This window comes from Primulina huaijiensis, chromosome 7, assembly GCF_012295235.1.
Source record: "Primulina huaijiensis isolate GDHJ02 chromosome 7, ASM1229523v2, whole genome shotgun sequence".
NCBI classification, from domain to species: Eukaryota; Viridiplantae; Streptophyta; class Magnoliopsida; order Lamiales; family Gesneriaceae; genus Primulina; species Primulina huaijiensis.
In genome coordinates, this window is record NC_133312.1 from 18,250,113 (window position 1) to 18,275,560 (window position 25,448).

A 25,448-nucleotide genomic window follows, 5' to 3' on the forward strand; every position below is an offset into this window, starting at 1 on the left:
AGCTATCCATGTTGTTTTTGAAGAAAACGCTCTAACTGATAAGCCAACTGATCCAGTTGAGCTAATTGATAGACTTACAGAGATCAGTTTGGAGGATGAAGATGAAGAAGATAATACTAAACTCAGATGGAAGAAATCACATCCTCCAGAATTGGTATTAGAACAACCAGTTGAACAGAAAGTTATTCCTGATGTTCAGTTGGAAGAGCCTATTGAGAATATTCAACTGCCAAATGATGAGGCTCCAACTGATACAGAAACAGTTACCAACTTGGATACAACAAACACTAAACTCAGATGGAAGAAATCACATCCTCCAGAATTGGTGATAGGTAATCCATCTGATCCGGTAAGAACAAGAAATCAGATGCTTAATTTATTTATTCATTCGGCTTTCGTATCACAATTTGAACCAAATAAAACTGATGAGGCTATTGCTGATCCAAACTGGATAAATGCAATGCAAGAGGAGTTGACTTAGTTTACCCATAACAATGTCTGGAACTTAGTTTCAAGACCACTTTCAAAAACTGTTATAAGTACAAAATGGGGATACAGGAACAAACTGAACGAAGATGGTTCAGTTGTGCGCAACCAGGCGAGACTGGTAGCACAAGGATATAGGCAGGAAGAAGGAATTGACTATGATGAAACATATGCCCCAGTTGCAAGACTGGAAGCCATCTGAATATTCCTTGCCTATGCATCATTAAAGAACTTCAAAGTCTACCAGATGGATGTGAAGAGCGCATTTTTAAACGGTCAGCTGCAGGAAGAAGTCTATGTAGAGCAACTTCCAGGTTTCATCAATCATACTTTTCCTGATCATGTCTACCATTTGAACAAAGCCTTATAAAGTCTGAAACAAGATCCAAGAGCTTGGTATGAAACACTTTCAAAATTCCTAACTAATCATGATTTTTCAGTTGGATCAGTTGATAAGACCTTGTTCAAATTCTCTAAGAATGATCATATTCTACTTGTTCAAATTTACATTGATGATATTATATTTGGGTCAACTAACCCCAAATTATGCAAGAAGTTTGCTAAGTTGATGCAGGACAAATTCGAAATGCGCATGATGGGTGAACTGATATTTTTCCTTGGACTGCAAGTGAAGCAATTGGAAACTGATATCTTTATCAGTCAGACCAAATATACGAAGGAACTGCTTAAGAAATTTGGCATGGAATCATGCTCAGCAGCAAGCACTCCCATGAGTTCATCAGTCAAACTAGACAATGATCAAGGGGGAATATCAGTTGAGGCGACATTATACAGAGGTTTAATAGGTTCATTATTGTACCTGACTGCTAGTCGTCCTGATATTGTATTTGCTATTTGCTGTATGCATGTGTGCTCGATTTCAAGCAAACCCTAAGCAATCACATTTCTCAGTCGCCAAAAGGATTTTAAAATACCTTAAGGGCACACAAAATGTTGGGTTGTGGTATTCTAAAGACTCATCTTTCAATTTAGTTGGATATTCAAATGCAGATTATGCAGGATGTAAGCTTGATCGAAAAAGTACAAGTGGATCATGTCAGTTTCTAGGAGACAGACTGATCTCTTGGTTCAGCAAGAAGCAAACATCCATAGCCACTTCCACGACTGAAGCAGAATATCTTGCTACTGGAAGTTGCTGCGCTCAACTGCTCTGGATTCAGCAACAACTGAAAGACTATGGAGTTATCGCCAAGGAATCGCCTATATTTTGTGATAATACAAGCACAATTGCTATCACGTATAACCCAGTTCTTCACTCAAGGACCAAGCATATCGATATCAGGCATCACTTCATCAGAGATCATGCCCTGAAGAATGACATCAGACTGGAATACGTCTCAACTGAGCAGCAAGCAGCGGATATCTTCACCAAACCACTACCCGAGACTAAGTTTTCTCAATTTCGCAACATACTTGGTTTAATAGACTTATCTTAATTAGTTCTCCTTGATTATAACTCAGTTGTTGATATATTTGCGCTATTTATCTAATTCTTAACTGATGTTAGCTTGTCAGTTTGTTATTATGATTCAGTTAGTCACCTATTTTTTTCAGCTAATGAGATTAACTATTGCAGAAAAATAAAAGACAACGCTAAAACAAAATGAGTCTTTATTTCAAGAAATTGTTGCGGATTACACAAAAATATTCTTTTTCAACAAAAGCTCTCCATTTTTTCATCCAACCGGATATTTCGCCAGTTGCAGTCTTCAGAAAACTATCAGAAACAGCTATTCGTTCCAGAATAGTCCTCTTCTTGTGGAGCATCAGCTGGTAGAGATAACCATCCTCAAAGAGGTTCACGGTCTCGGCGACGTGCAAACGCTCTCTATATTTTTCAGCTTTGCCAACACTCTACGAGTGTTCGCCTCTCCACATTCATAGAGGAACTGGAGTCCTTGCAGCTCCTCCCAAAAGCGAAGAATTTTATGAAAAACCTCATCTTCTATATCAACTTTTTGTTTTTCTTTAGCAGTGATCATAAACTCTTCAGCAATATCTGGAAGCCTTGAGCTACTTGCACCTGCCATCTTATCTGATGAATATTCGTAACTGATATGTTTGAGACTAATTGAGCAACTTCTATTTATAGCGCAGGGTCAAGGAAGATGAAAGGGCTCAGTCACTGCAGTAGACGATTAATCTTCCAAGCATAAGATTTTATTTAATTAATCTTGTTTAAGTTCGCTTAATATTTATATGCATTTATTAAGGGGGAATATTTGTTTTAAGAGGTTAATTGAGAAGACAGAAGTTAGTAAATCTTCAGTTGAAAGGACACAGTTTTACAACTGATCTTTCAGTCGGATATTCCACTAATCTTCTCACATACGTTAACCAATTAACCATTTTTTTATTCCAAATTAAGTGTCGTGACTATCTATCAAGCATTAAATGCTATCTTTCAGCAAATGACAAGTTGAGTCGTGGACTCATATAATCCACATATTTACTACACACGTTCTTACCACACAAACACACGTTTTTAGAGCAAAATTTTCATGAACTGACACGTGTCAAATAATACGAACAGTCGCGTACAAAAGTACTTTTCCCGCTCCATATCAGTTCTTCTTCTTACGTTTATCCAAATTTCTCAGAGCAAAAGCAAATTCAAGCCTTCTTTTTCGCAGAAAATCATTCAGCTCAAATGGCGAACCAGATTCCAGCGCATATGTTGAATGCTATGACAATCAATTTTGATTCAGTCCTATCTATTAAAGAAGCCGAGGTCAAGGATGTATTTCAGAAGCTTCAATCAGTAGGACTCCAAACATTCTTGGGACAATCTTCCTAAGAGATCTATCCAAAGGAGCTTTTCGATTTCTACTCCAGTGGATTTATCGATTAGGATGGAAGCATCTTATCTACTGTCAATGGTCAGTTGTTGACCATATCTGAAGACTCTTTTGGTGAGATATTTTTGTTACCGTCTGATGGATTGGCACACCTTGCTGATGTTAAAGATATTGAAGAGATGCAGACACAACTCTCCGCTGATGGACGGAAAATCAAAGTTTCTGATCTAAAGAAGGAACTAAAACATGAGGTTCAGTTGTTGGCTGACATTGTAGGCAAGGGGTTATTGGCAAAGGCAGGATCCTTTGCTGCCCTTACCTTGGAGAAATTTCAAGCCCTTACCATTATCATGGTAGGACGAAGATTCAACTGGAGACGACTCACCTTCAACATATTGAAGAACATGCTTCAATCCACCAAACAGTCCAAAGGATTTGCTGTTCAAATTATGCCGCTCAAAGCCAAACTGGATCTAACTCCTGATCAATTCGTCACATCAAAAAGGAGATTGGAGCACAGCAGGCTGCTCCCAAGTCTGTAAAAAGGGCAAAAATTCTGGCACAGCTGAAGACCTCCAAGAGGAAGCCGATTGTCAGTGAATCGGAAACGAAGAAAACTCCATCTCCCAAAGTTACCAAAAATCCCAGAACTCAGAAAACCAAGCAAATAGTCTCGTTGGAAGCTACTCAAACTGAAAGGCTGAAACCTTCCGACGCTCAACAGCCTATACAGGCTATTCCTCTAAAAGCCATCCCAGCTGAAGTTTCAGCAAGAGATCAGTTGCCTCAATCAACTGATCCAGCCAAGAAGGTCATCACCTCAGCAGGTGAAAAAGAGTCTGTCAGGGCCGTATCTTCTCTACAAACTATCAATCGCCCTACCATTTTTGCTTAGGCTCGACCTAAATGGTCACTATTCGAGAACTGGTGAAAACGACTTGTTCGGGTCTGAACATTCCACACATTCTTTCTGATGAGAAAGGCAAGGGCAAGATGATTGAAGAGCTCAGGCCAACAAATGCTATCTAGACCCACATTGACCTAATTTGGGAACAGGTCAATGCTTTTGCAGCATCCGAACTCAAAAATTATGAGGCTTGGATCACATACAACACTCACACATTTGCCAAACAATTGAAGAAAAAGTCTCAGCTGAAGAAGTTTATCAGGTTGGAAGCCATCGTTTTGAGGATAGTCAAAGCTGCTACTATTGTGCAGGCTTTGGAAAGAAAAAATTATTTCTTCGATTTGATGAGAGCCAAGAAGTTGGCTCAACTAGTTGAAAATTTGAAAGCCAACTACATTCCGACGAATCCAACTGCTTACAATGATCGAGCTGTACTTACTCAGTTGGATTCAGATCTTACTTCCCTGCATGTACAGATACGATTTTGGGAACAAGATCAGGAATTAGTTATTCATGGAGGATCTTCAGAAGAAGAAGAAGAACCCTCATCACCGAATCTTTGTTCCAGAACACACTATGGCCGAGACAGTTGTATCTGACAAGACCTTGGTGGTCTTTGACCAAGTCTCCAAAGAACAAGAACCTGGAACTTCTGGACATCTACCTCCTCAGTCGTCTGGTGATCTTGAAGCAGTTCTTGAAGAAATTCAAGACATTCAGAATAATATGCACAAAATACTTACTGCAGTTTCCCAGATTCAGCGAACTCAACTCGCTCATACTCTAAAACTGGAACATGCAGAGGTATTCAACTCAGAAAAGCTGAAGGCAGTTAATGCTACCGTGACCTCTCTTTCCCTTGCCATAGAAGATATTAGAAAGAATAGAGGCTTAGCTGAAAGTCTCTCTGTCACCCAAGATGTAATCAGCAAGAGAGTTGACTTTGTGGAGACATCTGTTTCCAGAAAGATAGACTTGATGCAAACCACTATGCTGAATGCAGTATCAGACGTAGCCACTTCTGTTAAAGTTCTATCAACCGATGTTAAAAGATTATCTATCAGAATGGAGGCGTTTGACAAAAAGGGGGAATAGAGACTTAAGCTACAGTCAAATCAGTTGACGAATTTAACGGAAGCTACAGTCAAATCAGTTGACGAATTTAACGGATTTATTTGTACATGGAATTATTTATACAGATTATTTCATTCTTTCATTGTACGAATCTGTACACGACAATTATTATTTTATCTACAACCGATTTGAAGGACGTCTATAAGCTTAACTGATCAGTTATAATTCGCTTAGTGTTGTCAAACACCAAAAAAAGGGAAATTGTTGGAAACTTAATTTCGACTGTTTGACAAACCATTTATCTATTGGACGAACTGATCAAGTATTCGTATTAAACAACTTGCCTAACTTAAGTATCACGTGAGGTATCAAGGCAACCGAATCCAGCTGAACTGAACTTTCGAAGTTAACTGATTGATCAGTTGGAAACTGATCAGTTGAACCTAACTGGATTCCTGAAGACAGCTGACTGATCATTTGGAAACTGATCAGTTGATTCACTCAGCACAAGATTATCAGCTACTTTCATCAGTTGATCGCTCAGCCATACACGTCATCAAATGAAAGGGATGTTCAACCGACATCAGTACAAGCAGACTGCAACTTGTAGTGGAACGCAGCATTTCAGAGTCTACAGTGTACGATTGTCAGGAGAATATCGACGTGTCAATCAACGGATATAAAATTCAAATATTATATGTTGGAAACTTAATTTCGGATGTTTGACAAACCGATTATTTATTAGAACTAACTGATCAAATATTCGATCTATACAGCTTGCCTAACTGAAGAGTATCGCGCATATTATCTAAGGCAACCGAACCCAGCTGAACTAAACTTTCGAAGAAAACCAACTGATCAGTTGAACTTAATTGAATTCTCGAAGACAGCTGACTGATCAGTTGGAAACCGATCAGTTGATATATTCAGCCGTATGCTTCCTTCAACTAAACATGTATCGGGAAAGAACATTCAACCGACAAAGAGACATGGCAGATTGCAACTAAATACGAAATGCCGCACTTCAATCAATACAGCTTAGAACAACGCATTTCGGCTAAAGCAATTAAGACGCCGCATTACAATAAATGAAGCAAACAATGCCCAAGGAATGATGAAGTGGCAATCAACGGATACAAAGATTCAAATATATCTCAAGTTACCGTTGGAAGAGAAGATTATAAATATGACAGAAGATCAGCTGAAAAAGCAACGCGCACAAACTCTCTACTCAAAGCTTGCTGTTACTCTGTAAAAATTTCAGCTCACACTCACTTGATTTATTCGTAGCAGTCAAGGCTACAATTTGAGCTCATTAGCACTTTATAATAATCGTTAAATTCGATAGTGCTAAGATCAGTTACGCACTGAGAACATTCTGTAATACTAAGAGTTTCAGTTTTTGACAGTGATAAGTCCAAACTGAAGTGGGTCATTACAAATCTTGTATTCGATCAAAGTCTTTTAGTGGAAATCCTATCCTTGAGATAGAAAGGGTGACATAGGAGTAATTGAAATCTCCGAACATCCAGAAACAATCCTTGTGTCTTTTATTTTAGTTTTGTATTCTATCTTTCAGTCAGTTAATTTCCACAATTACTTTAGTTTAACTGATTGTCATTGACCAACAAGATTCCGAGAATCAGTTTATCACCAAACTGAACTCAAAACTCGAAAAGATCAATTTTAATTGTAAGTGTTTATTCAACCCCCCTTCTAAACACTCTTGTTTCGTTAATCGATCCTATCATTATATCAAGTTACCGTTGGAAGAGAAGCATATAAATAGGCGAACAGAGCAGCTGAAGAAAATTAGATACAAGAACAACTATTTTACTCAAGCTGTTACTCTGCTGAAATCAAAAGCTCACTCTTACTAAGTTCTATCTGTAGCATTCAAGGCTACCGTCTTTGAGCTTGTTAGCACACTGTAATCTTTGTTATATTGTTAAGTTGTGCTAAGATCAGTCACGAACTAAAAATCCTGGACTAGCGCCTAAGCGCTTGACCAAGCGCTGCAACGCTACCTTGTAGGCGCCTAGGCGCTAGTCCAGGATTTTTAGGAGCCTTAGGTTGAGGGTTATTGCTTCGTTTGGGTATTACTATGTCTATGTCCGAGCTTGGGGAGGGGTAGATTAGCGGATACGTAGTTTGAATAGGAATCATTGATCTATGTTTTAAACGAGGTCCGTGTCTTCCATTTCTTGGGGAATGTTCATACACCATGTCAAGATTCTTTCTGGGTTCGAGGTCATGTTTTAGTATGTTGTTTAAACGTGGTCAAGTCCTGAGTCGTCTAGAGAGTCATAAGTTATTTAATTACTTTGGGGTGAGTTGATTGGTATGGTTTAGTTATGGAATTTTAAGTTGGTATGTATGTGCAGCCGTAGCCCAAGCGAGATCCAACGAAGCCCTCAACGCTGTGTAAGTATGTTCGACGTGCAAAAAGAAGAAAATGTTCTATTTTTGAGGTATGCGAATTGTCTTGTGACCAATTATGAACTGGTTTGGAAGCCGGAGAACGTGTCCGGGGACCTCTCCACCCCGATAAAGCATGACCGGGTTATGATCAGGATTGGGAAGCGGTAAAGCATGACCAGGGACCAATCCACCCGGTAAAGCATGACCGGGGATCTTATGTATGTGGCAGTGGACATCCATGCCAGCCCAGTACTGTGGTTTAGTCTGATCAAGCACAATATGTATGGGTCACTTTCTTTGAAACATATCTCTACGCAAAAATGATAATGATTATGTATGTTTAAGCATGTATGTTGCAAGCACGTTTATGAAAAAATTTATGAAATGATGGCATGTCTATGGGTATGTAAGTATGTTCAGGTTTTAAGTATGTATGGACTATTTTAAAATGTATGTGGATTTATTACGTGTTACTCGTTATTCTCAGTTTATACATGTTGAATCTTTAGACTCACTAAACTTGATCGATGCAGGTGAGGACGAGTTTGAGGAGACGAGAGGAGGAGACCAATGAGATGACTCGGACTGGACGGAGGACTAACCCGAGGACCGCTTAAGTTTTAAGGATTTTTATGCATGTTGAACTCATTTACTCTGATTTTAACGAATTACTTTATGTTATTTTAAACAAGTACTTGTTGCAAGTTCGTTTACATTCCAAATATTTGATCAAGCATTTTATTTACAAGTGTATTTTGAGAGATTGTTAATTATTTATGAAAAATTTTTATTTCCCGCAAATTTCAAGTAGTTTAAAAGTACAGTACGTTACACATGCATGCAATAAAAGCAGTCGATCATGTATTTTAAAAATTCATTCAACCACTGAATAAAAATAGCTGCAGTTAAATAATTCTAAATATCATCCACTCATAGTCTACTGTTTTGAAAAAACTCAACACTTGTCAAAATTACCAACATAAGAAGGGATGCAAAACGTATAAAACATTGTTTCACCCATTAGTCATAAACATAAAATGAGGAAGAATGCAAGGTCCTCGGGTAATCGTGCACACTCCCAACTCCGCTTACTCAGTCTTCAGTGCCCCCAGTCTCCACATCATCATGCTCACCTGCATCAATCACACCTAGTGAGTCTAAAGAGTCAACACACCTGAACAGTTATAACAAGTACATATACATAGCATGCAACAGTTCAAAATACTGTAGTTAAAATAAACTTCATGATCTTTAAGATGTGTGAACTTAAACATAACATAACATAAACATATTCAAAGCATATCATGTAATCATATACATGTTCATTTTCTTTTATTGAATTCAAATCATTAGTTGTGACTTTCGTATTAGCTCCAAGTCAATGGATCCATTTACGTATAACCGCGGTACCCGGCGACGGGAACATCAGCGACAGTTTTATCCATCCACTGAGCCTCGGCCTTACATGTTCTTGTTCGTGTTAGTATTAGCCACAACCAACTCATTTCCTTCAAAACATGTCATCGTATTCATCACTTATAAAATTCATGCATATACGTACTTTTTCTTAAAACCAAACATGCAACGTATTTTCTCGTATTTTCATAAAAATTCACTTTCATATTAAACATATACATTTTAAACATGCGATTTCAGTTATCAGGACGCTGCCAGGACTGCTAACTCGACCCGAGTGCAAAATGATCATTTTGCCCCCGGAAACCCCTATTGACCATTTTACCCCTGGACCTCATAATTTCGACCCGAACCCAACCAAAGTTAGTGAAACACCTTAAAACATAATTTTAACCATATCTCAGACGTAGACTCGAGCCCATGCAGTAACTTTCATAATTCGGATTAAAACCTAGACCCCGAATTAATCTGAAACTCAACCAAATCTTTCCAAACTTAAACCATGATTTACCACACATGACCAGCCCTTAAACCACATAATTCAGACCACCTAAGACCCTCAAAAACCCTCGACCAGCTGCTGGAAATTTTTCCCAAGAACCATTCGAAACCATACTACACGTGAGCCTCAAGGTTACGACTCTAACCCCAAACCTCACGCGTCCAGACCCTAGCCCATCACCCTAGGACCAAGACAAGACCTACGTGCACCTGCCTGGACCACCTACAACGAGCTATGAACACGAGCATGCGACGTCGCCCGAAACAACCAAATCTGAGTCCCACCTACACTCAAGCCCTTTCGATCTGCTCTTAACTCGCGACCAGCCGTGCTTAAGCCACTCTAGGTCACGTCTCGTACCCACCAGGGTGATCCATGGCCCTGAGCAACCCTTGCACTGCTACACTTCACCCAACACCCGATCGAGCCATCATGGACCCTAAAACAACGACTCCCGATCGCATCATCCCCCAACCAAGCACCGATCTGCTCTTAACCTTTGAAGACCACTTACTAGCCACTGTTTGAGTCCTATAGCTCTCGATCCCTGCAGCCCCTTGCACAACAAATCAAAAACGTGAGTTGGGATGGATGAAAGTCCCATATATCCATGAAAATACATGAAAAATCCATGCATAAATCGTTCGAACAGCCATGTCTATATTATAACATGCAAATACCATCAAAATACCTACTATGATGTGATCGAATAGAAGAACAAGTGTTTAGGGAGTGCCTTTGCGTATTTACGCTCGAAAACCTTGACACAATCACGTAGAACGGCCACCGGAGGGACGAGAAAGAGTTCCTATGAAATTTTCTTGGGGAAACCTAGCAAGGTGGCTGTTGGAATTTTTGATGGCTGCTGAAATTTTTGAGAGCTGCTAGACGTGAGAGGGTGGGGTGGCCAAAATATGATAGTGAGGTGATTAGGGTTTTGGGAGGGTAGGGTTTGATATAAAACAAGTGCATAATGGGTTATAATTAAAATTAATGTGGATATGTAGGAGTATAGGTCCAAAATATTTTAAAATAGGCCCATTAGACTGAATAACCTTCTCGAAAAATATTTCGTTTAAATACGTTTTTGAAAATATTTCCCGAACCCTCAAAAAGTCATCTGTTTTGCCAAAAATTGCATACCGGTTTAAAATATGACTCGATGAGTAAAAATACCTTAAAAAGTTCATTTTCGAAAATCCCACATATTTACATCATATATTAAATAATTAAAAATAACTATCTAATAAAATATATTTCCTTAACTGTCTCCGATCTTCGTTCCTCTTTCAAGCGTAAAATATTGCTAAAAGTCCTACAACATGCAATCTTAATGAGCCATGAAGTAAAACGCATATTCATGACACAATCATGCATTTAATGCAATAAAAATAATTAAACACACAATTTAACAAAACCCTAGATTTGCATGCAATCTGGTTACGTCGTTCGAATTTGTAAACCTTACAGATACTTAACTCAGTTTAGTTTTATATCAAATTTAAGTGACGTTTTAAGATTCAGTTTTCTTCTATTCGGTTTACCAATTTGTTCTAAATTTTTTTTACAACAATAGACTAACATGTGTCTTATCAGAAGAAAACTTAAAAGTCACCAATACATAATAATCTCACTTCAGTTACTTTTACTCTTACTTCATTCTTTTTCAAAACATTTTCTGCAAACTGCTTGTGCTCTTACATTTCAATTTTTATCGCAATCACTCTTTTCTTTCTAAATCTATTAGATTTATCTTTAAAATGATATCATCTTCACCAGCTTACATTTTGAACGCTATTGCGGTATATTTTGATTCGATTTACGCCATGGAAGATGAAGTTATCTCATGATTCTTCCATTTGTTAGATTCATCTTGACTGAGGGGATTCCTTTCAGCCTCTTCCTTGGATATTCTCGTGACAGAGTTGATGATTGTATACAAGAAGAGCTCAATCAATGGAGTCAATGGAGAAAGGAAGATTATCACGAACATCAACGAGCACTGAATGCTGATATATGAGGGTTTCTTTTCAACCTTGTATCAGTTACAATCCGAAGAAATCACAAGTTTCGCTAATATCTACACTGCTGACCTCGAATAAATGCAACTGAAGTTTCTGCATATGGAAAGAAAGGCTTTCAAACTCTCGGATGTCAAGAAAGAACTCAAAATAGAGTATCGGTTGCTGTAGATGTGTTGGCCAAGGGCTTAATAGCTAAATCATGATCTTTTGTTGTCCTAACTGTTGAGAAATTTCAAGTGATGACAGCCACAGTAAAAAGTATAAAGATTAACTGGTCCTTCTGTTTAACACGGAAGAGTATGGTGTAACACGCAAAAAAATCCTTTGGTTTTGTTGTTCAATTGAGCAAGTTGTTTGAAAACTCTAGAATTTCACCCAATGCAGCAACAACTCTCCACAAACTCGGGATGCTGGATGCTCAAAACATCATGGCCCTTTAGCCCAGGAATATTTTACCTGTTGGTCTGTTATAGGTGAAGAAAGAGATTGGAAAAGATATGGCTCAAGTCAAAAAATCTAAGGCTATGAAGAACAAAGTCAGTTTAGCTCATAAGCCTAAAGTCAAGAGGAAGTTAATCACTAATGAAAGTGAGTCTGATAAGATACCTTCTCCACTAGTTAAGAAGTCTAGGACAACAAAGACTAAACAAGTTTCTACTCTGAGTGACTAGCACATGTGCCTATGGAAAAGGCAAGTGAGAAAAAAGGAGAAAAAGACTGAGGCGAAGCAAACTAATCCAAAAATTACAAAATTGATGTCAAGTTAAGGCAACTGACAACGAAGTTTCTGTTAAGCCTGCAGGAAATTTGACTCTGGTTGGAATAGTTGCTCATCTTCAGACAGTTGCATCACCTACCATACTACCAGCAACACGACCGAAAAGTGTAGTTATCCAAGATCCCATTGTGTATACAAAACTGGGTTGGTTTCACAATACACTTCAAAAGGGATAGAAAGGAAACACAAAGAGAAGATGGTCGATAATGAGGAGTCCATACAACTTTTTACAGTAAAAACTCATATTGACTTGTTAATGAAGTACATGAATACGCTGATACCAAAACAGAAATTTTTGATGAATGACATTAGTTTAGGAATGCCACTTCTTCTCGAAAATTGAAGAGGAAAGAGACTTTGAAGAAATTCATTGCTCTTGAGAAGACTGCGATGAACGTTGTGAAAGCATTATTAGTGGCTCATGCCTTGGAAAGGAGGGAATACTTCTTCGATTTGATGAGAATCAATTAACTGGCCATGATTTGTGAAGAACTGAAGAAGAACTATGATCTGACCTACCCTACTGCTCACGATGAAATAGCAATGTTTACTCAGTTGAATGTGGATTTAAGCTCCTTGCAAATGAAAGTGAAATTATGGGAGATGGACCGACAATTTTCATACATGTTGACTCCAAAACAAAAAGAATTCCAAGGACTCTATCAAAATCAACAAGTTCAAAAGAGTTCTTCAGTATAAGTCCAACAAGAGTCAAGCCAAGAGTTCTTCAGTATAAGTCCAACAAGATTCAAGCCAAGCTAGACCATCATCCAGTTCGGCTGAGCCAGCAGTTGACTCAACTGAACCCACAATCAGTTTAGCACCAGAAGTTCAGCTAACAGCTGCACCAGCTGAGGATGTGTCTTTACTAAATTTTGATGAGATCCCCAAGACTGTAACGGAAAAATTACAAAGGTTTTTGAAAATGACGATAAGAGAAGTGACACATCATTTATGAAAATTGAAGAAAAAGATTTGAAAGTTTCAGTTCAAGATCAAGAGAAGCATAAATTGAAGTGTAATTTGTGCACGAAACTGTTTCCTTAGCACCATGATCAATTCCAACACCAGTTTAGCCAGTTGAAGTCCTAATTGCTACAGTCACAATCGCTGAATCATTCTTCATTTTTGAATCAGTGATGGACCAGCTGGCTCCTAACCAATCAATGGATGAAAAGTCAGTTGTAGTGGCAAATCAAACTAAAACTGTTGTGCCAGTTGAGTAAAATGTCACTCTATCAGCTGAACCAGTTGCAACTACTTCAGTTGAGAAAGTTGATATTGCATTATCAAACCATCAGTTGATCATCTTTCCTGATCCAGAAGCTCATTTGATTGTTGATTTACCTGAGTTAGAGCTTAGAGAATATCTTACTATAGATAATATTCTGTCAAATCTAACCGGAATCAATGCGCTATTTACACAAGTCAAAACATGACATAGACTAACTGCAACTGATATTGAGAATCTGAAAGACAAAGTGTTCAAAGACCTCTCAGGCCTATCTAAAGATGTCAACACATTGTTTATCAAGTTGGAGTCCGTGAGAAAGAATAGTGCTTCATCATCACAAATATCAAGTTCGCATGATGCTCTTACACAGAATATGGATTTAATGCATGACAGTTTGAATTCGAAGATAGATTCATTTCACACGTTGCTCTTTGCAAAAATCGATACCATGTCTGCACAAATGACTTCAGTCGTAGATATTTTGCAAAGATATGTGACTGCTCCTAGTTTGAAAAAAAAGGAAGAGAGCCTCAAGAACAAAACTGATAAATCTAAAGAGGAATCTTCTTCAAGTCAAATAAAAAGAGAGAAGACAGAAAATAATTGTATTTGCTTCTATCAATTTACGGAAGTTTTATAAAGTATTATATGATATTAATTCTATTAGTTCATCAGAATTTTATATCAATACAAATTTTGAATAAAGACAAATGGACTTGGTGCTTAATTTTGTCACACACCAAAAAAAGGAAAATTTTTGGATCAATTAAGGTGTGGTGTTAAACAAATTTTAAGGCAAAACTGAACTATATTAAACTGAAGTAACCAAGTCAACAAGCTAAACTGAATTAACTAGATTGGACTAAGTCAAGGCTAAACTCACACGGGCTAAAATTTATCAGTTTACCAAGTCTATCAGTTGAGGAAATCTTCATACATACTCAAGGACATCAGTACGTCTAGGAAAACTAAACTGGTGTTTGGAAAAGTTTTTCTATACAAAACTGACTGCAGCAATGTACAATTGTCAGAGGATGTTGACGTGAACAAAAGATAAGCCAACGAACATTTTTTTTGAATGGATTCTTATTGAAACTCAAAACCATTGGATTCAGAGTCTATAATAGACAATGACTTCAGATTAGTAAAGCTCTGCGACTTTTACAAAAGATTCAAGCTTTCACGTATATGAACTAAACTCAGTCAGTCAAGAACACTTGATAAAAAATTGTACATGATCATTAGGTGGTAGGATATCGCAAGTATTATATTCATTGTATTTGATACCAATTTGTATACTGTTATTCATTCAGTTGAGATGTATTAGAAGTTTCAGTTTGGCAGTGTTTAAGTCCAAACTGAACTGAGTTTTTGCAAATTCCTTGTAATATCCAAAGTCTTCTATTGTGAGCCTTCCAAAAGGAAGAATGAGTGACATAGGAGCTTAAGTTCTCCGAACATCCAGAAACAAACTTGCGTACTTTTCACTTCTAGTTTATCATTCAGTTTACATAGCCAAGCCATTACTTGATTTGCTGTAATATATCAGTTTGGCTTCTTTCCGCACATATTTGTTAGTCAATTGACATTGACAACCGATAATATATAATTTAGTTGTCAACCCGACTAAATTAAATGTAAAGAATCAATTTGTGTCTCGTGTTTATTCAACCTCTTCTAAACACTACAATCGATCATATCATATATTTATGTAATGTTAAAGTATTGTTATAATATAAAACGAGAATAATTTATGTTTTTTGAGTACTTATAATAAACCGTTCGGTATATAAAATAGGACGAGCGAGACATATATGATTGGAATCGTGAAATACCTTGTTGTATCACATCAGTATATTCACGTTACTATGTACGAAACAGTTTTCTAGTGTTTTAAACTGATTCTAGATTTTTTGAATGAAGATTTTACATAATTTTGAGTTTACTATATGAAATACTTGGTGTCAATAAAGAAAATATATCAAAAAAATGAATAATAACATAAGGGTGAAATCTAAACAAATATGATATAAGTCTGATATATATATATAATCAATTCTTAATACTTTTGTTTAAATATAAATCAAATTAATTAGAAAAAATATGATAAATTTGCGTCCACATGGGTGTGTACACTAGTATATATGAAAACTTAGTTGACCAAAATCCAAATTTGAAGGACAAAAAAAATCATTTTCCCAAAAAATTATATAAAGTCGATAACACAAATATAAAATATGTATAATTCATTTCAGCTGTTCGGTTCTACTCAAACGTCGTACCCAATGCTGCATTCTTTATCGGATTGGCTAAAGTTTCACCAATTATCGTATCATATAATATGTAGCAAACTTTTAGTCAATTGTGTGGAAAATGTGGTGAATATCAGTCCTTGTAGCATGAGGGCTTTAGTAAGTATTGTAGAAGGTTTATGATAATCTTGGGTGGCTTGATTCTTTAATTAACCTTTAATCCATGTTCTTGTAGGCCAATTACAAAATTTCAATGGCTGTTATCGATGTACAGACATGGTTGGAGCGAGTAAGAGGATAGCAGAAGTCTCATTTTCGAAATATAGGGAGTTCACACTCGAGTTCAACTATATAGAATCAGAATATTGGAAATCAGAGTTGATAAATTGATACTACATCTACGAGAAATAAGGTATAAATAGATAGATCACTGTTCGATTTTCATGAATTTAAGACCTTTGTTATTCTTGAACTCCGTAATAGCCTGATCAAAGGTGCTTCTAACATGTCCGCACATTAGCATCAGATCCTGGCAAGAATCTTTGAGTACCTCTCGTGCCGAATCACCTACAACCAAAACACAAAGATCAGCTTTTAAGTAGAAATCAAGTAATATTTAGCCTTCGAAGGGACACCAAGTGCGAAACTTTGGGGTGCACTAAGGCAATTTTCAAAGTTGTAGTGCTAAGGCAATTTTCAAAATTGTAGTACTGATATCGACAGTTTCTTCTTACAAATAAAGGGTTCAGTAACATTACCGGTTGTTTGCACCCTAATGTTTACACGAGCATCAGAAGGGTGTGGAATGCTGTAACCACAAAATGAAACTCTGGGGCTGCAAGATATCATTATACCACTTAACATCTGCTTTTACAGATATGATTATAGTGAGAAAAAATCATGCAAGACGATTGAACCAACAGTTAGAAGAATCACAATTGGAACAAACCAGCTATTAAACAACAGGGATTGAGTACTAGGATTTTTGCTGGAAAGTATGATATCACCTATGCTCTTGCTAAAACCTGATGTTTGGGTAACTACAGTTTCGGTGTATAGACCAATTATATGTAGAACTCACTCTTGATTTAGACTAAATCTCAGAGTATTCGCTAGAGTATGATCCTCATCAGTCAACGAAAATGTCGCTTGTGAATTATCATGGAATGATCCGAGCTCCATTTAATCTGAAAAAAAAAGTAAAATAATTATTACTCAAACCGACAGTGTAATAGCATAAAATCCAACAAACAAATGCAGCAACTCTAAGATTTCAATCTCATGTATATAATGGAAAATGTTAGATTTGTCGAGTAAATTGGGTTCAAAAGACATGAAATTTTCCAAGTTTAAACGCATCTCTGCAGCATAAAACTAACATACATTTGTAACCCCAATTCCACTCTGCTGAATTCTTTATACATCCATGAAAGAACATTAAGAACTCACTCAAACATCATAAGCCAAAACAAAGGTTTCAAAACAAAAGCACGAAGCATATATACAGACTACAATTGCATGTCCACACTACACAAGTATCTGTAAGACACACGACATCCAGTTTGAAATCACGACATCCTTCTGACCCCACAGTATCCATTGCTTCAACCATAGTTATGAACACCATATTTCGAACAAAATCCAAAACCTTTTTTCTTCCAGTAAGAAACTTTATTCATTAACACGCAAGTGTTATCTTGCTATTTTCCTATTATTCCATGGTTAAAATGGGTTGTGATAGACCTCATACGCAAATCAGAGCAGCAACGATCGAGAATTCCTAACAATTAGCATATAACTCTAAATCAGTTCCATTTTTTTCCATCAATCGGACAAGGAAATTCTATTTTACTCACAGTTTACATGAATCCCAACAAAAGCTGGACAAAACCCATCGCTCCTCGCCTCTTGAATTGGATTAGGAAATTGAGGGAATACACTAAACCCTTAAATCCAATTCATGAAATCGTAATCACAACGACAAATGTTTCAGCATAAATGTAAATGTTCTATATCATCAGAGCAAGTAGATTGCTTGAACATAACTCAATTTACATAAGGATATCCAATAAAATACTACTCTCACCTGATGTAGCCGTAGGATGATCGACCTTGCAGGATTTTTCCCTTTCTTGTTCGCCGTTTTTGGGAGAAAAAGGTGTTTCACGCTGAATTGCAAGGGCTTCAGCCCACAAGTAATGGTCTCTTCCTTTTAATTTATTTATTTATTATTATTATAAATATATTTTAATATTTATTTGTTGAGTAACTTAAATATTTGAAACTTATACTTCCAATTAGATGGAAAAAATACACACGATAAAATAATTTTTATTCCCACCAATATAAATTAGGGCAACTTTACAATAAATATACATCTTCATACTCAACTTTCTTTTTACTCATCATTCCCTCAAATCTTTGTTTTAACTCCACAATTTTTTTAAATTTCTCAAATTACTCTTACTCTTCATAATTATAGTACGTGGCATTGTTTTATCTATCGAGCATGTTCTTAAAGGCGTATAGTTTCAAGACATACAGCTACGCAAAGTTTCCAGCTTATATATCATATTTAGATGATCAAATTTTTTTTCTTTTATAAATGGCATATCATGCTTCTGTATAATAAATTGAACAGTTTACCTATTTGACCGGAGTACCGTCGGGTTATATCCACCGTATGTTACAGACTGCTCCTCATAGCCAACCATGCAGTCGCAACATATTGTTCTTGATGTGTATTCCTTCAACAGCACTTAGCACAATCCTATTTCATTTTCTACATCAGGGTGTATAGTAAAAAGCTCAATTTGAAACTAATACATGAGAGATGCAAAGGTTTTGGTCTTTTATTCAAACATAACAAGTTATTATTACATAGTAACCTCCTGCAGAGGAGAATGAACTTGTTTAGCTACTTATAGTAGCCGAAGTTAAAATACACATAAATTAGAAAGAGAAAATATTACAATGTTTTGAAATAAAATGAAGAGCTTGAATGATTCATTCATCTTCTTTTTGTCTTGATATTTATAGAAGTCCTTTGCGGATATAAATTCCGAACTTCAAAACTTACCTTAGCTTTTCTTTAATGTCGTCCAGTTGTGTTTGCATTATCTCTTGAGTGAGTTAAGTGGGTGATTGAATGGTCCCTCCACATTTCTTGAGTTGTCTCAAGCTCCTCTACTAGGCTTCAATCTTAGTAGAAAAATAATGAACCATCACACTCCATACTTCAAACTTCTCACCCTCCTCACTTCAAACTTCTCTACATGGGTCGAGCCATGGTAGGAAAAATATATATTTCACTTTCATCACATCAAACTCCTCTGTTTGGCACAGCTCGAGTAGGTAAAATTTAATTTTCAATCTCTCCACCTATTCTCCTCTATTAGGCTTCAGTCTTATTAAGAAAATTATGAACCATCACACTTCATACTTCAAGCTCTTCACTCTCACCACCTCAAGGTCATCTACTAGGCTCCATCCTTCACCCTTACCACATCAAGCTCATCTACTAGGCTTCAGTCTTAGTAGGAAAAATATATATTTCACTTTCATCACCTCAAACTCCTCTATTTGGCACAGCCCAAATAGATAAAATTTAATTTTCAGTCACCTCTTCTACTTTATTAGGCTTCAGTCTTTGTAGGAAAATTATGAATCATCACACTCCATACTTACAGCTCCTCACCCTCCTCACTTCAAGCTTTTCTAAGGGTCGAGCCATGGTAGGAAAAATATATATTTCACTTTCATCACCTCAAACTCCTCTATTTGGCACAGCCCGAGTAGGTAAAATTTAATTTTCATTCTCTCAATCTTTTCGCATCTATTAGACACAGTCCAAGTAGATAAGATTTAATTTTCAGTCTTCTTACCTCATCTTCTCTGTTAGGTATAGCCAAAGTAGGTAAAATTTAATTTTCGATCTCCCCACCTCTTCTCCTTTACTAGGCTCAGACCCAGTAGGTAAAATTTAATTTTAAGTCTCCTCACCTCTTCTTCTCTACTAGGCTTAGCCCAAGTAGGTAAAATTTAATTTTCAGTCTCATCACCTCTTGTCCTCTACTAGGCTCAGCCTAAGTAGAAAAATTTAATTTTCAATCTACTTACATCTTAGTAGAAAAATTTAATTTTCAACCTACTTACATCTTCTCCTCTATTAGGCTCAGCCCCAGTAGATATACTTTAATCTACAGTCTCCTCACCTCTTCTCCACTACTAGGCTCTGTCCAAGTGAGTAAAATTTAATTTTCGATCTCTCCACCTCTTCTCCTCTACTAGGTTCAGCCCCATTGGTAAAATTTAATTTTCAATCTTCTCACCTCTTCTCATATACTATGCTCAGCCTCAGTATGTAAAATTTAATTTTCAATCTCCTTACATCTTCTCCTCTATTAGGCTCAATCCCAGTAGATAAAATTTAATTTTCGATCTTTTCACCTCTTCTGCTCTACTAAACTTAGCCTCAGTAGGTAAAATTTAATTTTCAGTCTACTCATCTCTTCTCTAGGCTCAGTCCAAATAGGAAAAATTTAATTTTCAGTCTCCTCACCTCTTCTGCTCTACTAGGCTCAGCCTAAGTAGATAAAATTTAATTTTCAGTCTCCTCACCTTTCCTCCTCTACTAGGCTCAGTCTCAGTAGGTAAAATTTAATTTTCGATCTCCCCGCCTCTTCTCCTATACTAGGCTCACCCTTAGTAGGTAAAATTTAATTTTCAGTTTTCTCACCTCTTTTCCTCTACTAGGCTCAACCCCAATATGTAAAATTTAATTTTCAGTCTCCCGACTTCTTTTCCTCTCAATCCTTGGGTAAAAACACTGATCATAATGTCAGGGGTAGCCGCTGGTATCTCCAGCGCTGCATTGTTGAAACGCTGGATAAACTATCGCAGAGTTTTCATTTCTTGTTACTTCATCACGAACTGGCTTAGGTAATTTTTTGATACCTCTTGCTGCTAGCAAATCGGTGAAAGAAAGTTTTGGAAAATCTTTGAAAGACTGTATGGAGTTGGGTTGCAGTGTATTAAACTATTGTTGGGCTGATCTCACCAGCATACCTAGAAACACTCTGCACCTAACTCCATCCGAGCGCCAATGCAACAAAGCTGTGTTATCAAATCTTCCCAAGTGTTTTTCTCGTCGTACTCTCCCACTTTTGATAGTCGAAAACTTGGGGGAAGCTATTCTTCCAAAATGGTGGGAGAAAAAAGACTCTCTCTTTTTGGCACTTGAGCTCTGTTTCTCAACTGTTGCCTCAACATTCTTATCTCTTTCCACATCTATTCCATCTCAAGATTCTCCTCATTTGTGGTGGGCTTTGTGCCTTCAACTCTACTCTGATGACCCTCCGCATTCTTCTCTTCCTGGCGAAGAGCTTGTTCTTCAGCGAACATGGATTCTTAGTTCTTCTTCATGGCTTCCTCTACCGTTTTGGTAATGAATTGGTCTAACAGTTCCAAGGTCAAGTTCCCCACATTCTCATTGGGACGAGGTTGTTCAGGTCTCGTCTCCTTGAGATGAGGTTATTCGGGTCTCGTCTGAGGACGTGATGAAACTAAGTTAGTTCTTCTACTCCCTCTCCGGCCTACCATCTCTACGTCTCAGCCTCAAGCTTCTCACATACGGCGCCAAGTGATACTCACTAGAAATATAGAGTTCGGTTCCAGTAGGTAAGACTAACCCGAATGCAGAAGTCGAATTTACTTTATGCCTGAAATCACAAAGAGACCATTAGAAGGGGGCCGAGAGAGTGTCCCGGCGTAGCTCCTCCAACGTTCAAGTCAGGTATTTAGAATAAAATGAGAGAGCAGCTAGGGACGTTGCTAAGAATCAATATAGTGAATGCCTAATTAGACTCTCAAATTTGGTATTTATAGAAAAATACATGAGATCCATCATGGGTCTTCTACCTTGACTAGAGATGGGTCGGAGATCCAAAATCCGGTTTGGACCTGATCTTGATCATGTGATATCAAATTCTTTTGCTAGTTAGAAAATATTGTTTTTCGGTAACTTTTTGGGACGTACACTAGCATTTTTGTATACTCAACAACATGGGAAACAAGTTTCTTTTGTACTTGCGTCCAAAAATAGTTTGAAAGAGTGAGAAACTAAAGCTTCACCTTTAACCATTTTCATAAAAAACCGAAGGCGTATACATACACTTTTGATTTTATTCGTCTCTCCAAAAATTCTCAAACTTGTAAAATAACTCGGGAATCACCAAAAAAAAGTCCGGCCACTGGAATTTTTCAATTCCGGTTGGAGCATATAGTACACACACCAGTTTATCGGCACGTTGCCGAGCTCTGGACACTAGCATGACCAGAATTTTTACTGGAGGTATGTTTTCACGACTTCTACATATTTTGTATAGAAAATTTTCCTACATCGCAACTGATTTCTCCCAAATCACGTGTTTTCGGTCGCCGTTAAATACTTCTTCCAATGACCGTTTGGGCTATCGGCCAACATGAATGTGGACTAGACAACACTCTCATCCATATGTGTATAGACTTAGATATAAAACCATTGTAGAAATATGAAACATAAAGACTTGAACATGCTACTTTGTTGTTGATTTTATGGGCAACTTCTATTAGGTGTTCTTCAACTTTGTTGAACTTTATTTGGAATTTGGGTTTAGATTTTTAGACACTTCCTTTACAGAGTTTTCTGGGTATGAAAGGAGTGGTAAGAATTTTTTTTGAAAAGGACTGCGCACACAATTAATGATACATGACGTTATTATATTAAATTATCCAAAAATATCTCATTCCGAAAAATTATTCATAAAAAATCCTATATTTTTTTATCCGAAATACCTCTTCAAATACATTTTATTCTATGCCATTAAATAAAGTAGGCTGAAATACTCCCAGTCACATTTACTCATTTGATTTATTTTGTTATTTTTATATTTTTTTTTTGCACTTCAGGTAAGAAAATGGAGTAGGTTTTTTGTGAGACGGTCTCACGAATCTTTATCTGTGAGATGGATCAACCCTACCGATATTCACAATAAAAAGTAATACTTTTAGCATAAAAAGTAATATTTTTTATGGATGACCCAAATAAAATATCTGTCTCACAAAATACGACCGTGAGACCGTCTCACACAAGTTTTTGTCAACAAAAAAATAAGCAAAAAAAATAAAATTGTCGAGAATTGAAACCTATAAAAATAAAATTCAATTTTAATATCAAAATTTAAAAGACATTACAAAAATTGCAATTGTATTTGATAAGAAATCATATATCAAATTGATGGTAAAATGAGAAAAAAAAATTCAAAAACATGTTCTCTACAAACCATTTTCGATTCGTCTGCGGCGGCGCGTAAAACCAAAGCTCTCGCGAATCAAACCCTGAAATGATCTTCCCCAAGTCTGTCCGGCATTTCCATTTCCGCGCTCTTCTCAAGATCCAATATCCATCGAGTCGCCCCCAAAACCCTCTGCAAAACCATCACGTTTTGACATCTTCGATTCCTCACGAGTTTGGGATTTTCCATCCAATTTTATGTGTGCCTTTTTCCGTTTCGGCCCATTTTAAGCCCCGGGGATCAGAACCTCCAAAAGAGAAGAGCCAAGAATCTTTGAAACCATTGAGCTTTTACTTCAAAGAATGCGTAGGGATGTCGGAACCTACTGAAATTATCGGGAGCCAGTCCCAATGTGAAGCTGAGAAGGCAGAGGTAGTGGGAAAGCTGAAAACTTTAGAGGAGGAGGTGAAGAGTTTGAACAAAGAAAAAGGACGAGGCGATGAGGATGCTTTGAAGCTGAATCTTGAAAATGGCTACGGTAAGCCAATTCCTTTGTGGGCTCTTTTTGCTGATGCGAGTGTGAAAAAGGAGATAAATCTGGTTGAGCAAGTCGATGACTCGAGAAATCACAGAGGGCTTTCCCTTGACATGCAAACATTGGCGCATCATTTGTACAACGAAGGGTATTTAAAGGATGCGACTTTAATGCACAAATATAAGTTTGATGTTGCTCTATTTGAGGATGGTTATGGTCGTGGTTTCTTGAGGTTTGCAGCGTTAAAGTTTGCAAAAGATCACCACGAGATTGCCAAGTAAGAAGTCGTTTAGTATGTCTCGTTTATTTGTGTAATGGGTTTCTTGAATGAGTTGTAGTTACTGCCTGTGCCTCATGGCGAAGAGCTTTCGATTTGATTTTGGGGAAACGTAGCTTCTTGCAAGTTAGTGACGGAGTGAGTCTTCTAGCTTATTCGGAAACATATATGATCATCTGTCTTTTTATTAGGGATATTTGCAATCTCAGCACCAGCCTTGGTCTGCCAAAGAAACTTTGAATATCAACGTTAGGTGTGTTTGTCTGTGTGTTTGGAGTTTGTATCCAATTCCCCAGTAATTTCTGCTTAACTTTGGTAGCATTGTTAAAAATATGTTAGATGATCGAAATCTTGTGCTTGTGTGTGAGTTCTCTAAGTGCAGTACGTGTATGTCCTGCCAAGAATAGATGTTTTGTTGAGGAATAATGAAAGATCATAGTAACACTCATTGCTGCCTGAAAATTCGTGTTTGAGGACTTCTTGTGTTTTATGTCGTCTGCGATCGGATTATTTCAGCGATCGAATTATTTTCTCAAAATGGGAGGAAATGTAAATGACTAATGCCTTAATGTTAAACTCCCTTGATTTTCTTGCCATAATGATAGGAATTTCAATGGGGTGGAGGGAGGGGAAGGGAGACGAAATTATATATTTAGTACATAAAAATACTTGAACATATAAAAGAATTTAAGATGGGACGGTGCCCTGCCAGCCCACCACTAGCTCCACCACTGATCTTGCAAGTCGATATGCCAGATGGTTGTCCGCCAGTGATCTCAAGGAGTTGGCTCTTTTTGGTTGTCCATGTCTTGAAAGCAAGACTGTCTTTGCTGCTAAGGCATTGCGAAAGTTCTTCGAAATTCCAGAACATGAGGTGACTGTCCTAACTTTGTTATGGTTTTTTTGTGTACTGTCTGTTGTTTGTTATCGTGTATGATCGTTAAGTGCCCTGCTCCTCTTAGGTTTGCCAAAAGTGTACAATTAGAAAGTCGTGCAAGCACAAAAATGAGATCTGCCGAAAACATATTGACAACTTACATCTGCATGTTGTGATGAGGGTCCTCATTGCGTATGCCATGGAGTTAAGTCCTCAAGACTTGGTTGTACCTGAGAAAATCATGAATTGCGCCACTCGATTATTGAAGGAGACGATTAGTTTTAGTAGAATTGTATCCTGAGACTCTGTAGAACTTGTTCAATTGAAGTATGTACGTGTAGTTACATGAGGGAAAATGGTTGCATTGACTAATTGTTACGGATTCAATTGTCTTTTGTTTTTAATGATTAAAGTGAGACATTAAAAAGGTTTCTAATTGTAATTTATTTGATTAACGTACTGTATAACAATATATTTGTTTGGCAATCATGTGTTGCGCGAGTTTGTCTGGTACAACAATCGACCAATGAATGCCAAATGATGCATGCCTCACCCGTTCACTGGTCCTGCAT

General features: G+C 37.2%; 2 protein-coding genes across 3 annotated transcripts; one reads left to right on the forward strand and one right to left on the reverse strand.

Annotated features, from left to right (window-relative positions):
* Positions 1 to 16,207: 16,207 nt before the first annotated feature.
* LOC140981348 (uncharacterized) lies at positions 16,208 to 18,115 on the reverse strand. The gene is made up of 4 exons (XM_073447721.1): positions 18,000 to 18,115; positions 16,995 to 17,100; positions 16,672 to 16,748; positions 16,208 to 16,480 (listed from the first exon to the last, which is right to left on the reverse strand). The coding sequence occupies exons 2-4, from the start codon at positions 17,093 to 17,095 to the stop codon at positions 16,341 to 16,343; spliced, it is 318 nt and encodes a 105-aa protein (XP_073303822.1). The 5' UTR covers positions 17,096 to 17,100; positions 18,000 to 18,115; the 3' UTR covers positions 16,208 to 16,340.
* Positions 18,116 to 23,208: 5,093 nt separating this feature from the next.
* On the forward strand, positions 23,209 to 25,430 carry LOC140980208 (uncharacterized). Of its 2 annotated transcripts, XM_073445920.1 has the most exons (3): positions 23,209 to 23,999; positions 24,756 to 24,873; positions 24,962 to 25,430. In XM_073445920.1, the coding sequence occupies exons 1-3, from the start codon at positions 23,296 to 23,298 to the stop codon at positions 25,175 to 25,177; spliced, it is 1,038 nt and encodes a 345-aa protein (XP_073302021.1). In that variant the 5' UTR covers positions 23,209 to 23,295; the 3' UTR covers positions 25,178 to 25,430. The 2 variants fall into 2 exon arrangements, with proteins under 2 accessions (XP_073302021.1, XP_073302022.1); XM_073445921.1 differs by lacking the exons at positions 24,756 to 24,873; positions 24,962 to 25,430 and adding an exon at positions 24,191 to 24,748.
* Positions 25,431 to 25,448: the final 18 nt, after the last annotated feature.

Excerpts from the sequence above, each read along its gene's own strand:
- LOC140980208 (XM_073445920.1), top strand. The coding sequence starts at position 23,296 with ATGATCTTCCCCAAGTCTGTCCGGCATTTCCATTTCCGCGCTCTTCTC. Across the intron at positions 24,000-24,755 it reads GATCACCACGAGATTGCCAA|ATGGTTGTCCGCCAGTGATC; the intron begins GTAAGAAGTCGT and ends TCGATATGCCAG. Across the intron at positions 24,874-24,961 it reads TCGAAATTCCAGAACATGAG|GTTTGCCAAAAGTGTACAAT; the intron begins GTGACTGTCCTA and ends TGCTCCTCTTAG.
- LOC140981348 (XM_073447721.1), bottom strand. The coding sequence starts at position 17,095 with ATGGAGCTCGGATCATTCCATGATAATTCACAAGCGACATTTTCGTTG. Across the intron at positions 16,749-16,994 it reads AGATTTAGTCTAAATCAAGA|CCCCAGAGTTTCATTTTGTG; the intron begins GTGAGTTCTACA and ends GATATCTTGCAG. Across the intron at positions 16,481-16,671 it reads CATTAGGGTGCAAACAACCG|GTGATTCGGCACGAGAGGTA; the intron begins GTAATGTTACTG and ends TTTTGGTTGTAG.